General features: G+C 46.5%; 1 protein-coding gene across 1 annotated transcript in view; it reads right to left on the bottom strand.

Moving 5' to 3' along the window:
* CES5A (carboxylesterase 5A) overlaps positions 1-15,025 on the bottom strand; it is a 42,529-nt gene continuing 27,504 nt past the window's right edge. The window contains exons 9-13 of the mRNA XM_055145648.1: positions 13,555-13,623; positions 12,363-12,510; positions 3,952-4,101; positions 448-520; positions 1-365 (exon numbers count right to left, since the gene is read on the bottom strand). Coding sequence (XP_055001623.1) covers positions 86-365; positions 448-520; positions 3,952-4,101; positions 12,363-12,510; positions 13,555-13,623 — 720 coding nt within the window. The 3' untranslated portion in view covers positions 1-85. The remainder of the gene's footprint in view (positions 366-447; positions 521-3,951; positions 4,102-12,362; positions 12,511-13,554; positions 13,624-15,025) is intronic.

Genomic DNA, 15,025 nt, shown 5'->3' with positions numbered 1-15,025 from the left:
CCCTAAAACAATGAACATCATCATGAAACATCACGGCTGGTGACACGAGGCTCCCCACAGAGATGGGGCAAGTCCCGGGACGAAGCTAATGACGATTCTGGAGAAGGAAGGCCCCGCTCACAGCGAGAGAGCTCCTCGGGGAGCCAAAGGGGAAAAAGAAAGGCAGGGACAGAGAGAAGACAAGCAGGGGGGGAAGCGGGCGGGGGGCGGCCCCGGCGGACAGGATGGCCGGGAAGGCGCTGCTCCAGAAGGCCGCCTGCCGCTCCTTCAGGTTCCGGCCCGTGCTGATGTTCAGGTCCAGCTGCAGGTACTCTCGGCTGCCGTTGAAGGCCGGCCACCGGGGCAGGCCCATTCCGTTAGGGTCCCTAGTGGGGAGGAGAGCAGAGCCCGGGTGAGACGCTGGTCCCGGGCCTCGGGGTGCTGGGGCAGACGCGGAGGGTCACTCACCCGCTGCGGGCAAAGTTGGCCCAGTATCGCATCATCTTCCTGCTGAGCGCTTTCTCCTCCTCGGTGGCTCCCTCTGAAGCAGAGAATCACGGTGAGGGGCCCGATGTCACGGCCTGGACTCTCCCCCAGTGCCCTCCCCGCACCTCTGCCCCCCTGAGCTTCTGCAGCCCAAGCCTCATTCTGTGGGCTGAGGCTGGCAGGCCGTGACCGGGTCTCCTAGTGGACAAGGCTGAGGACACACTTCCCCGAGGCCCTCCCTCCCCCAAGCCATGGCAACGTCTCAGAGGCTGCACGTTTCTGAGGACAGGAACCTCCCTGCCTCCCTGCCTCCCTCCCTCCCTGCCTCCCTCCCTCCCTCCCTCTCTCTCTCCCTCCCCCCTCCCTCTTTCTCTCTTTTTCTCCACCAATAACTGAATATTATTCAGTCACTTATCCATTTTTCCCAGACTGGAGCGATAGCACAGCAGGCAGGGCGTTTGCCTTGCACACGGCCGACCCGGGTTCGATTCCTCTGTCCCTCTCGGAGAGCCCAGCAAGCTGCTGAGAGTATCCCGCCAGCATGGCAGAGCCTGGCAAGCTCCCCATGGCATATTCGATATGCCAAAAACAGTAACAACAAGTCTCACAATGGAGACGTTACTGGTGCCCGCTCGAGCAAATCGATGAACAGGATGACAGTGCTATTGATTTTTATTTTGGTTTTGAGCCATATCCTGGAGATACTTCCAGGTCAGAGTTTGGGGGTCATCTCTGGCCTATCTGGGGTGCGTGTGGTGCCACGGATTGAACTCAGGGCCCTTGCAAGCAAAGCCTCGTGCCAATCTGTTCAGCAATTGCCCCAGATCATCAAATACCTTTTTGTTTTGTTTCTGGGGCACGTTCCACACTGCTCAGGGCTTACTCCTGGCTCTGAATGCAGGGATCACTCCTAGTGGGGCTGGGGGGGGGGACCACATGGGATGCCTGGGATTAAACCTGGGCCAACCACATGTGAGGCCAGCGGCCTACCTGCTATGCTCTTTCTCCAGCCCTATCAAAGATGTCTTTATTTGAAAATGTACTGTGCAAAGAGGACTGGAGCGATAGCACAGCGGGTAGGGCATTTGCCTTGCATGTGGCCGACCCTGGTTCAATTCCTCCATCCCTCTCGGAGAGCCCGGCAAGCTACCAAGAGTATCCCGCCCACACTCCCCGTGGCATATTCGATATACCAAAAACAGTAACAAGTTGGTCCGAAGGATGTGAGTTATTGTTAAACTGATTAGCAAAAACAGTAACAACAAGTCTCACAATGGAGACGTTACTGGTGCCGCTTGAGCAAAATTGATGAACAATGGGATGACAGTGACACAGTGACAGTGATACTGTGCAAAGAACAAAATCCAAATGCAGAACAGATGTCTAATGAAAGAACGTCTCTCTCTTTTCCCCACTCCAGATGACCAGCCTCTGAGACAAGCCTTGCTACCAGCTACGACAGTGACCACCAAGTCCAGGATTTAAATTGATACCTTATTTATTTTTTGTGGATAAGGTGGGGGTCATACCCAGCAGTGCTCAGGACATATTCCTGGCTCTGCACTCAGGGATCACTCATGGTGGGGCTCAGGGGACCATATGGAGTGGCAGGGATAGCACCTGGATTGGCCACAAGCAAGGCAAGCCCCCTACCCACAGTACTATCTCTCTGGCCCCCGAGTCAACACCTTTTTACACGCTTAAAGCTTTAATACTTACATATTCAGCATTTTTAACTTTTTGCCAAACTTTCCATCAGAAGGCATTCCCACATCATCACTTATGGTCCACCAATGTCTACTGGGTAAATGTCACTGTCACTGTCATCCCCTTGCTCATCGATTTGTTCAAGTGCACACCAGTCATGAGAGGGACAGAGGAATCGAACCCGGGTCGGCCGTGTGCAAGGCGCCCTACCCGCTGTGCTATATGTACTTATATCCAATTGCACCTAAGTAAATAAGTTCTTTATCCAGCATAAGGATGTAAAATGGATTTTTACATTATTTTCATTGATTTTTTGCAGGTTAAAAACATGTTTTTGTGTGTGTGCATATGTTTGCACCCGTGGAAATAACAAGTAGAAACTTGTTCCTTGTGTTCCTTGTGGAAGTAACCGCACAAGAAGTTTTCCATGAATATGTGAGGTTGCTTGTATCCTCACACCTGCCTGATGTGCCATCATCATCATCGGTAAAATGTATTTTTCTTCCAAAACGAGCAAGGAGTCCCTGCTCGCTCGTCAGCCTTGTGTGAGAAGAATGGTAGAATGAGTTTTCACAATCACTCATGCTTCCTTCCCCATAAACTATTGGTACCAGTCCCCCCATTTGTTGGCCATTCTTGTCTCATTGATGTAACCGATGAGATCAGGGAATGGGATCCCCAGTTCCTGGGTTCTTCCTTCTTCTAGATCTGAGGATCCGTCTGCCCAACATGTAGTAAACTCTAGACATTGGTGGTTGATTCACAATCATAACATTTATTTTTAATTTTCTTTTGGTTTGGGGGCCACACCCCACAGTGCTCAGGGCTTACTCCTGGCTCTGCGCTCAGGGATCACTCCTGGAACCCTTATGGGGTGCTGGGGACTGAACCTGGGTGGGCCCCCATGCAAAGCGAACTCCCTACCTGCTGTCCTACTGCCCCAGCCCCGGGAGTGACATTCATTAAGTAACCCCTTGTGAGCTTTGTGGGAATTGTTTCCGCTAATTCGTATGGCAACAGGGCAGGGAGTCACTATTCTCTGTAGCACAAGATGGAAATGAATAATGGAAACAACAAGTAAGTCACAGTGTGTGAACCAGTCATGAGCCTGTATCATGTGCCCCAAGAAACTCTTAAGTGATACCTCATGTAGGTATTTCTCATCATTTGTCGGCTCGCCTCACCTAACCGGTTAATGTTTTTTTTCTGGCAGTGAACATGGCGTCTATCTGGGAACCATAAGCCAACACTACTAGTTCATGTGCATCTACATTAAATCATCGACATTCAGGCCACTTGCAGCTAGAACAAAGCGAAATGGGGATTTCTTGCCTTTGAAAGCCTTTGGGCGGTTGGTTCCTGAGAGTTCTGGGAAGTGCAGAGAGGTGGGACCCAGAGTTCAGAGAAGAAAAAAAAAAGAAAAAAGAAAGAGACTCTAATTTTCACAAACAAAAGCGTGTGCGCGCACACACACAGACCCACAAAAAAAAAAGAGAGAGAGAGAGAGAGATTGCTTAAGAGTCAACACCTGCAAAGCTGGGCACAAAAAGAAACAGTCATCAAGCAAACGCGGGCGGCTCCTGTTCCACCTTGGCTTCTAAAAATACAAGTGGATGCTTTTGCCAGGCCCAGCGGCGTCTGCCAGCTCAGACCCAAGCCAGCCTTCCCAGACTCCTCTCAGGCGGCCGAGAGGGGCCACCTGGGGCGCTGTGGCAGATTAATTTCCGCATGCTGCCATGGGGGCTCTCCGGGGCACATCCCCTTAGGGCAGTTCCTTACCGAACATGACCATGTCACCCTTAAGGAAGGCCCCTCCAAAGACAAAGCGGATCTCGTCCGTGTGGTCAGCTTTCACGAAGGCGGGTTTCGAGTCGGCAAAACAGAGAGGTCGGTGCTGGAATTCGTAGAAGTAGACCGGCATGCCGGAATCTGCAGGGCAGTGGGGGGAGAGGGTGCGGGCTGGCGTACAGGCTGGGCAGGGCTGGGGCTAGCCCTGCTCGCCTCCCCCCTACCCCTGCCACTGTCCCCCATCTGGGCCCCACCCCAGACCCGGCCACAGGAGAAGGGACCCGAACCCTCCGGGTCATTTGAGACCAGCCTTTTCTGTGCTCCAGCCCCCGGGGGCAGCCAGAAGGAAAAGAGCTCATTTTTCTCAAAATTCCCTCAAACTAGTCAACATCTCCCTCCCGGAGACCTCTCCTTGACCCTGGCTCAACTGTCTGCAGACAAACAGAACCAAGTTTCTCCCTGCTTCCACGGCATGGAGCCGCCTGCATTCCTTCCATTCTTCTCTGCTCAAGGTCTGCGCTCTCTCCCTTTGGCCCTCTCTGCCTGAAAAATCAACAAGTTTTCTCGATTGGACCAGGGCCACTAGGAGCCAAGTGTTTCACAAAGCCTCTCGTGCACACACAGGCACACACGGGCACACAGGCACACACAGGTGCACACACGCACACATAGCCGCACACACGTGCACATGGGCATGACTCCCCATCTGTTTGCTGGAGTGTTTCACTCATTCCAGAGAGTTGGAATGCTACAGTTGCTTTGTGTGCATTTTCTCGGCTTCCTCTCCGCCCGGTCTTCCTTTCACTGGAGTGTCATTTATGGGCAATGAAGCTGGAGTGACAGCACAGCAGGCAGGGCATTTGCCTGGCACACAGCCGACCAGGGTTCAATTCCTCCATCCCTCTCAGAGAGCCCAGAAAGCTACTGAGAATATCCTGTCCGCACAGCAGAGCCTGGCAAGCTCCCCGTGGCATATTCAATATGCCAAAAACAGTAACACGTCTCACAATGGAGATGTTACTGGTGCCCGCTTGAGCAAATCGATGAGCAGTGGGATGACAGTGACAGTTACAAAGCAGATTTTAAGGGTACAGTCCAATGAGATCTCACAGAGATATATTCCTTCATGTGCACACATCAGGACACAAGACATTTTCATCACCCTAGAAGGTTCCCTTGTGCTGCTTTCTAATCACATTGCGAAGAGACAAACAAGATTTCCCCCTGAGCGATAGCACAGCGGTTGGGCATTCGCCTTTCATGCGGCCGACCCGAGTTCGATTCCTCCGCCCCTCTAGGAGAGCCCAGCAAGCTACCGAGAGTATTGAGCCCGTGAGGCAGAGTCTGGCAAGCTACCCGTGCATAATGGATATGCCAAAAACAGTAACAATAAGTCTCTCAATGAGAGACGTTACTGGTGCCCACTCAAACAAATCGATGAGTAACGGGATGACAATGACAGTGACAGTGACCATTTAATTGTGCTCACTCTTAAACACCATTCGGATGTAATCTCTCTGTGCATCTACTGGGGTGCATGGCTTCTTTTGCTCAGTATAATGCTTTTGAGATTCATTCATGTTTAGCATGTATGTTGAAAGATGACTTTTTTATTACCAAGTAGTGTGCAATTGAACAAATATGATTTATTCACCTGACAATAGGGTTCTTTCTTCTCTTGGCATTTTGGGTTACATCCAGCTATGCTCAGGGGTTACTCCTGGCTCTGCACTCAGGAATTATTCCTGGCAGTGCATGCGAGACCAAATGAGATGCTGAGGATCAAACCCAGGTTGGCCAAGTGCAAGGTGAACGCCCTACCCACTCCCATAGAGTTCGTTTGTTCGTTCGTTCGTTCGTTCGTTCGTTCCTTCCTTCCTTCCTTCCTTCCTTCCTTCCCTCCTTCCTTCCCTCCTTCCTTCCTTTCTTCCTTCCCTTTTTCCTTCCTTCCTTCCTTCCTTCCTTCCTTCCTTCCTTCCTTCCTTCCTTCCTTCCTTCCTTCCTTCCTTCCTTCCTTCCTTCCTTCCTTCCTTCCTTCCTTCCTTCCTCTTTCTCCTCCCTTCCTTCCATGTGTGCTTTCTTTCTCTTTCTCTCTGATTCACTTTCTCTCTTTCTTCCTTTGCTCTTGGGCCACACCCAGCGATGCTCAGGGGTTACTCCTGGCTCTGCACTCAGGACTTACTCCTGGTGGTGCTATGAGATGCTGGGGATTGAACCTGGCTTGATCCCACGCAAGGCAAGCACCTTACCCTCTGTACTATCTCTCCAGCTCTAATAGGGTTCTTTCACCTTAGGGTTATTATGATTTAAATTTGCTATGAAAGAGATATTCAAATCTTTGTATAGCTAGATGATTTTATTTCTCTTCAGCAAATATCTAGAACAGTGAAGTAACAGGGTCAGTGTGCCTTTAGCTTTATAAGAAATTGACATTTCACAATCTTACGTTCCCATCAGAAGTATATAATGGCCGTGAACATTTTGTGTCCTTGGCAATAACACATCTTTGTATGGTCCGTGTCTTGAATATTAGTCATTCTAGTAGGCGTGAATGGTTGCCTCATTTGGGGGTTATTTTACATTTCCCTGATGACTAATGAGATTGAGCACCTTTTTGAGTGCTTTTGGCTTTTCTGTATCTTCCTTTGTGAAGGGTCTTTTCAATCCTTTCACTCATTTGTAACTGAATTGTTTGTCTTTTCATTACTGAACTGGAAGAGCTTCTCTAGTCTGCATATGAATTTATTGACGGGTAACTGTATTTGGAATTTGTTATTATGATCCATGGCTGGTGTTTTAAAAAGCTTTAAATGGTATTATAGGTAAAATTCACAGACATAAAGTGCATAGCTTTAATTATTTCAAAGTATATAATTCAGTGGACTTGAGAGTATAGTCAGGACATTGTAAAGCCATTCTCTTCATCTAAAGCCAGAAATATTTCACCACTCCAGAAACCCTAGGCCCTTGTCCATTTGTCCCTTCCCTTTAACTCTGGAAATAGCTAACTTGCTTTCTGTAGATTTTCCTTTTCTGAGTATGTCATATAACTTGAACCAGACAACACTTAGCCTTTTGTGTCAGGCTTCTTTAACTTAGCCCAAGGTTTTTAGCCTGTGCCCGTGCTTCACTCCTCCTTATGGTCAAAAATTAATCCATTGCATTTATAGACCAGATTTTGTCCATCTGTTTATAAGCAGATGGACGTTTGTATTGCTACTACTTTATGGCTACTATGAAGATGAACTCCATGGGCAATTTTTGTTTAACTCTGCTTTTAGTACTCTAGCCTATATCCCTGGGAATGTTGTTGTTGGTTTCAAGAGTAATTCATGTTTAACTTTTTGAGGAACAAAGATTTTCACCATGGGTGAGTCATTTTACATTTCTACAAGAAGTACATGAAGATTCCAGTTTCCCCGTCACACTGTTGTTTGCACCCCCATCAGCATCAACAGTGCCACTTCTCTCTCATGGACATTAAGTGGCATCTCAGAGTGACCGTGATCTGAGATGCTTTAATGCCTAGTAACTGAGCATTTTCTCACGCATTTACTAGGCACATGCACTTGTCTCTGAAGAAATGTCCCTTCAAATTGTTTGCCTGTTTTTGAACTGAGTTGTTTATTTTTCAGTTGTAAGAATACTTTACCTATTCTTACTAACAAACACAGGGCAGATACATAATTTGCAAATATTTATTCCTATTCTGTGGATTGTCATTTATCATTTTTCTCTTTCTCTCTTTCTCTCTTTCTTTCTTTCTTTCTTTCTTTCTTTCTTTCTTTCTTTCTTTCTTTCTTTCTTTCTTTCTTTTTCTTTCTTTCTTTCTTTCTTTCTTTCTTTCTTTCTTTCTTTCTTTCTTTCTTTCTTTCTTTCTTTCTTTCTTTCTTTCTTTCTTTCTTTCTCTCTCTCTCTCTCTTTCTTTCTTTCTTTCTTTCTTTCTGTGAAGCAAGATATATTTTCTTGAACAAAATTTCCTTAGAAAGATGTGAGAAAAGGGGGGCTGGAGCGATAGCACAGCGGGTAGGGCGTTTGCCTTGCACGCGGCCGACCCGGGTTTGAATCCCAGCATCCCATATGGTCGCCTGAGCACAGCCAGGGGTAATTCCTGAGTGCAGAGCCAGGAGTAACCCCTGTGCATCGCCAGGTGTGACCCAAAAAGCAAAAAAAAAAAAAAGAAAAAAAGAAAAAAAGAAAAAGAAAGATGTGAGAAAAGGAAAAGAGAGGAAATATATGTTCAAGAGAGAAAACAGGTTTTTCCAGAGTGTGAAAAAGGCAGCAAAGATACATAGAGAAAGCAAGTGAGATAGGTATTCAAAGAACACAGGCTTGAAGAGCAAGTTTTTGGGTTGTGATTTAATTTTATATTGTTCTTTGTTTCGTTTGGGGGCCACACCCAGCAGTGTTTAGGCTTACTCCTAGCTCTGCTCTCAGTGCTCCCTCCTTGGCAGGCTTGGGTAACCATGTGGATGCCAAAGAGATCAAATCCAGGTCAGCTATGTGCAAGGCAAGTGCCATTCTTTGATGCATAAGACATTTTTAAGATTTTGACCAAGTCCAGTTTATCTACTTTTAAGTTATTTTTTTTATTGTTACATTCAAGAATCCATCACCGAATTTGAAGTTCAAGTTAATTTATCCCTATCTTTTCTTCCAGGAGGTCCACAGTTTTAACTCTTGAGCACTTTTTAAATTTTAGCTCTTGAACACATTTTTACTACTGGAATTCTTTTCCTGCTTGTGGATTTGACACACTTTCTAGTGTCCTTTCTTTTGAGCTTAGAGGACTCTTTCTGCACTTCTTTTTTTTTTTTTTAACTCTTTTTTTTTTAACCTTTTTTTTTTTTTTTTTTTTTGCTTTTTGGGTCACACCTGGCGATGCACAGGGGTTACTCCTGGCTCTGCACTCAGGAATTACCCCTGGCCATGCTCAGGGGACCATATGGGATGCTGGGATTTGAACCCGGGTCGGCTGCGTGCAAGGCAAACGCCCTATCCGCTGTGCTATCTCTCCAGCCCTCTTTATGCACTTCTTATGAGGTTTACAAGTGAGAGGCTCAATTTTTGCTTATGTCAGCATGTCTTAATTTCTCTTTCATTTTTGGAAGATGATCTTGGCAGATATAGAATTCTTGGTTGCCCTGGTTATTTTTCTTTCAGCATTTTGGAAACATCATCTTCTTCCCTAGTTCCTGATGCAACATCAGCTGTTAGTACTGGAGATACTTTGTCCATCTCTTCTCTTTTGCTGCTTTCAGTATTTATTTTGTGATTAATTATAAAATGTCTTTGTGTGAATCCTTCTGAGCATCCCTTCCCTGGGACTCATTGAGATTGTGGATGCTATATTTTCCCCCTCCATTTGGGATATTTTGACCATTATTTATTTAAATATCAAATTATTTTGGTTTTGGGGCCACATCCAGGGCCTATTCCTGGCTCTGTGCTCAGAGATCACTCTCACTCCTGATGGCTTGGGGGACCATGTGGGGTGCCTGGGATTGAACCTGTGTTGACTACATTCAAGGAAAACATCCTCTCTCCACTGTACCACCACTCTGGTCTATGCAAATATTATTAACTCCTATCATGTGTACACTGAGATGTCTGATGATCCCCTATAGGTTTCTTAGGTACTGGTTTCTTTTTAATTCCTTTTTATTTATTTATTTTTGTATCCTCAAATCGAGCAATCACAATAGATTTATCCAGTCTATGGGCCAGAGTGATAGCACAGAGGGAAGGGCCTTGACTGTGGTTGACCCGGGTTTGATCCCTGGCATCCCATATGGTCCCCTGAGCACTGCCATGAGTAATTCCTGAGTGTAGAGCCAGGAGTAACTCCTGAGCACTGCCAGGTGTGACCCCAAAAAGCAAACAATAAAATAAATAAAATTAATTAATTAAAAAAACACAAAGTCTCTGTCTAGTAAAATCATCATTTGGAGTTCCTAACAACAGTGCCTATTAATATTTTTTCCTATCCAGGAAAGCATATCTACTTGTTACTTTGCATGCCTTGTAATATTTTGTTGAAATTGGAGTGCTTGCATATTTTCATGTGAAAACCCAGGATATTCAATTCCCTCCCCATAGTATGTTACTTATTTGTTTGATATGTTTCTGTGCTAATTTTACAAAGGCTATATTCTTTGTCATGTGTGGCCACAGATGTTTTATTTTCTTCTGGTACTTTAAGGTTATCTAATGATCTGATAGATGTGTTGAGATTTGTATAAATGTCTAGAACAAAGAAAAATCTCCGAGTCTCTGCAGATGGACTTTGTGTGTTAAAGCATCCCTGCAATGTGTACCTAAGCATCTTTCTAACTGCCACAGCCTGGGCCTTCTGCGTGTGCAGAACCTGAAAGCCAGCCTGCCGGAGAGCTTCTGAGCATGTTGCCCACACTGGACTCGCACATGACCTTCCAGATACCCAGGGATATTAAGAAGCTTTCAAGCCTTCATTCCCCAGAGCATCTTGGACCCAGTTTTCCCTCCTCATCTTTGTTCTATTGTTGCTCAAATTGCCCTGATCTCCGGGAGCAGCTGCAAAAGCATTGATCTTCAAATGTTTGTGGAAAACGTCCTCCAGGTAGTGCCTTGGCCCTGATAGAGTTCTAAGTTGGATGAAATAATAGCAAGTCTCTCCAGTCAATTGTCTGGGGAGCCATCAGATAGGTCAGAACAAATCACATTTCTTTGAGAATAAGGTCCATTCTCCTCCCTCCGGTACTCAGTGTTTTCTATAAGTGTCACTTGCTTTCCTCAAGGCTACTGCTAGCTGAGTATCAGAGGGTCGTGTAAGAGTCTAGTAAGACACCGGAAGTCTTTCTGAGGCCCAAGAGTTAATGTCTCAGTAAAATACTTGTTTGCTTTAAACCCTTGATTTGTTTCCAGGGTTCTGCTGAAATTAATTCCCATAGTTCTTGCCAGCTTCTATACTGCTTTTCTGGAAGCACAGAGCTTCCTCCCTTCACCATTTTTACTGCCATTATGAACCATGTTTTTTGGTTATTGTTGTTGAGTAAAACTTTTAAAGTTTCCTTAAGTATAATTTTAGCTTTTACAATTGGATTCATAACTCGCCACAAACTAGTTTTGTACGTCATACGAGTTAGAGGGTTGAGGTTCAATTTTTCTACATAAATATCAAGTTACTCCAACTCCATTTGTTGAAAAGGAAGAATTTTGTTTCCTTACTACATTATCTCAATAATCTTGTTTCAACAAGATTAACCAACATCCATTAACCAGGTATTTTCAGAACTTTGTTCTCTTTGTCGAGGTTTCAGCTAATACCAAACTTTCCTAATCATTGTAGATGCAATGCTAGTCTTGAAAACAGGTGACGTAAATAAGTCCTCTGATTTTGTTATTTTTTCCCAAGATTGTTTTGGATATCCCTGCATTTCTATATACATTATGGAATCAGTTCATCCACTTCTTAAAAGTCACATTGCCACTGGGTTGAGATTGGGATTGTATTGAGTCTAGAGATCAGTTTGCCCTTTTTTTTCTTAAACCAGTTCTAATCAGGCTTTCACATTCATCATTACAGGAAAATAATTCCTACCCAGATCACCAGGGACCTCTGGGTCCCCAGTTCAAGAATTGGTTCTCGGTGTGTATCTTATCTATCATAGGAACAGCTTCTATGACACAGTCGCCTCCCATAATTTCCTGCCACTGCTAACCCTGCTCTGCTTGATAACACTTATGGACACATAACAAGTATGCAGTCTGCATTTACTTATTCAGTACCAATCTTCCTGAATAGAACAGGAGCTTATTTTTAATTTTCAGAATGTGAGTTTCATGGTGGCCAGAAACCTTGCTTCATTCATTGCTGTGTCTCCAGAGCATAAAAGAGTGCCAGGCACAGAGTATGGCCTTGCTAATTATTTATGGAAAGGAAAGGAAGATGGAAGGAAAGGAGGGAAGGAGGAAAGAAGGAAGGAAGGAAGGAAGGAAGGAAGGAAGGAAGGAAGGAAGGAAGGAAGGAAGGAAGGAAGGAAGGAAGGAAATAATTTTCATCCCCACCAGTAATCTCTGATTGTTCCATTACCCCTCTCACAGAGCTAAGGTATCTGAGAACAAATGCTAGAAATATAAAGGACTGGGGGTTGCTCCCCAAATTAGGGGGAGGTTGCAATCTTCTAAATTGTAGGGGAAGGAGTCTAAAAAACGGATCAACATTCCTCACCTCTGAAAGTGGGGTGTTCCAAAGGTTAGCACTGCACATGTGTCCCAGGCAGGCCACCTCGGGAATTCCCTCTCAGTGAGGAAAGAGAAGGCACAGCAGGTGACCAGATCAATAGGCAACACCTGATGCCTCCCAGGACCCACTGGACTCGTTGCACTGTGCCTGGGGGAACTGGGGGTATGCAGAGACTCACCTCTCTGATACTGAGCTGTGACCAATCCAGGAACGGTGAAGAACACGTCTCCGAACAAGTCCAGGAGAATATCCCGTGTTTCTAGCTCAGACTGCTCACTCTGGAAGTATTCTTCAGCCACAAGCTGCAAAAACTGGGCAGAAGTGCGCTGCAAGGAATCGCGAGTGATGAGTCTAGGCCAGACTGCTGAGGACGAACCGGTGCACACAGGGCGGAGAGCTTGCTGAGCTCTGCCTCCCTGCATCCACCCGAGCCCCTGGGACTAAGGACCACAATGAGAGGTAAAGTGGGGGCGCATGAACTCTCAAATGATGGATGGACCTGCAATCCAGAGGTGGGGGCAGGGGTGCCCTAAAGGTAGGGCAAAGACAGCGTGTTTCAAACACGTGCCTCGTCTCTGCTCTTCAGGTGTTAAAACTGCTGTCTGCCAAGGCCACACGCTGGCCCGTGCACGAGCTTGCTCGAGACCTAATGGGTTTCGTGAAGGTGGGGTGGTGAGGAAGCACGGTCAGCCACTGGACACGAAAGGACTTTCAGACGGAAGTCTGGACCGACTTCCCTGCACCCAGCTGGCAGCTTCGTCCCAGCAGTAACGCTCTTCAAGTGACCCTCCTCCCTCCTGACTTGTTGTAATTGATGGATGTTTACTTTCCACAGTTGCTTGGGTCTGACTGGCAGGCAGCCATGCACCGGGCTGCAAGTCCCCTGCAGTTGGTAGCAAAACCACAAGGCTCCTGCAAATCTGCCTCCAGAGCAGGAACAGCGACTTCATAGCACTCCACCAAGCACAGGACCCTCCTGTTACCAGAAAAGCCTTTGAGTTCTGAATATTTAATATTTAATTTTATGTTATTTTGCTTTTTGGGTCACACCCAGCAATGCTCAGGGGTTACTCCTGGCTCTGCACTTAGGAATTACTCCTGGTGGTGCTCGGGGGACCTTGTGGGATGCCAGGGATTGAACCCGGGTCAGCCATGTGCAAGGGAAGTGCCCTAACTGCTGGACTATTGCTCTGGCCCCTCTTTATATTTTAGGATTGTGGGTAATGAATGGCAGACTAAAGATCTACCGAATGAAGGAAGGAACAACTGAGTGAGACACATCTATGCTCCCAGCTCCTAGGCTGAGTATGCCCCGGGGAAGTCAGTTAAGTGAACAGCTCTCCAGAGACCCATCACTTGAGCTCACTTACCAGGTTGATTTGCACCAACTTCAAGGCATAAGACTTGTTGACGCCCTGGAAGACTTCAGGAAACTCTTTCTGTGAAGAGAGAAGGTGGCTTTTTATTTATTTTATTTTTGTGGGTTTTTTTGGGGGGTTGTAGAGGGAGCACGTCAGGCCATCCAAAGGGAATGGGCTCCGGGCGCCATCTCGTTGCATCAAGGGTCTTGATCCAGAGACTCCCAAATGAATCTCAGGATGGATTAGCTCCCTACTGAGACGACCCTGGACATTTACAATTTTAGACTTCCAGAAGCATGCGACCTCTCATGATATTCATAATAAGCAATAGAAAATGAATTGTCCAGCATCTGCCCCTGGCAGGCAGACTTGAACAGTGGTGGGAAAATTTGAAGTCATGGTGGTGGCAAGGTGGAATGGTGGTGGGATTGGTGTTGAAATATTGAATGTCATCAATTAATGTGAACCACCTTATGAAAATAACATTTACAAAAATAAAGAAGTCTTGGTCAGGAAAGGTAACAGAGACCAGCGGAAGTGGTACACCAGGTAAGCACAGGATAGAGACTGGGGCTCCCAGGCTTGGGATAAGCCATAAGCTCTGTCCTTGGTACCGGAGGCCGCAGGGCGATCTTTGATTCTGGGAATGTCGATATTTCATCAGCAGGCCACCATTTGGATTCAGGCAAATCTTACATAACAGACGGCCTTTGCAGGGGGAAGTGAGGGCTGGAGAGACAGCCTGGCACAGAGAGCAAGGCTTTGCATACTTGCTTGATTCCCAGAACTGCTTGGTCCCCGGAGCATGCCTGGAGAAACCTCCCCCACGCCCCAGACACAGTGCTAGGACTAGCTCCTAAACATCACGGGGGGTCGGCCCTTGACAAGCAAAATCGAAATTTAAAAATATAGACAGAGACGACTAAGTTAACCCGAGGAGAACAGCAGGGTGGGCCTTAATCCCACCAGACTCAGGGTCTTTACGAGAGGAGGAGGTTCGGACACACAGAGGCGAGAAACAGCGCAGACATAGGAGCACGCAGAGAGACGGCGGCTGCCCACGGGCCAAGGAGCAGGCTTGGGAGAGAGCACACACCCTGATGCACTGATCTTGGACTCCTGGCCCCTAGACCTTGAGAGAATAAACTGAGGTTGGTTGAGTTGCCCAGCCTGGCATAGTTGGTACCAAGAGCTTAGCAAACTAGTACAGCAAACAATGGCCCTTCAACCCACAGACTGAAGAAGAGACCAAAAACATCTCACATCTAGTGGTGTGATGTTCTCATTCCAAAGACTTTGGCAATTAGGGTTTCTGAGGAGCTGGTGATGGGACAATGGTCAGTGGGGCTGGTGGGTGAGAACACTAGTGGGTGCTGCTTGGTATAGGAGAAGAGACAAAATGACACCGTGTCATTTCGTGTAAATGCCCTTCCCAGAGACAAGAATACCTTAAAATATGATAAGGAGGGAAGAAATACTA

This window comes from Sorex araneus, chromosome 8, assembly GCF_027595985.1.
Source record: "Sorex araneus isolate mSorAra2 chromosome 8, mSorAra2.pri, whole genome shotgun sequence".
Classification (NCBI taxonomy): domain Eukaryota; kingdom Metazoa; phylum Chordata; class Mammalia; order Eulipotyphla; family Soricidae; genus Sorex; species Sorex araneus.
The sequence above is the reverse complement of the archived record's forward strand: the minus strand, read 5'-3'. Positions and strand labels throughout refer to the sequence as shown.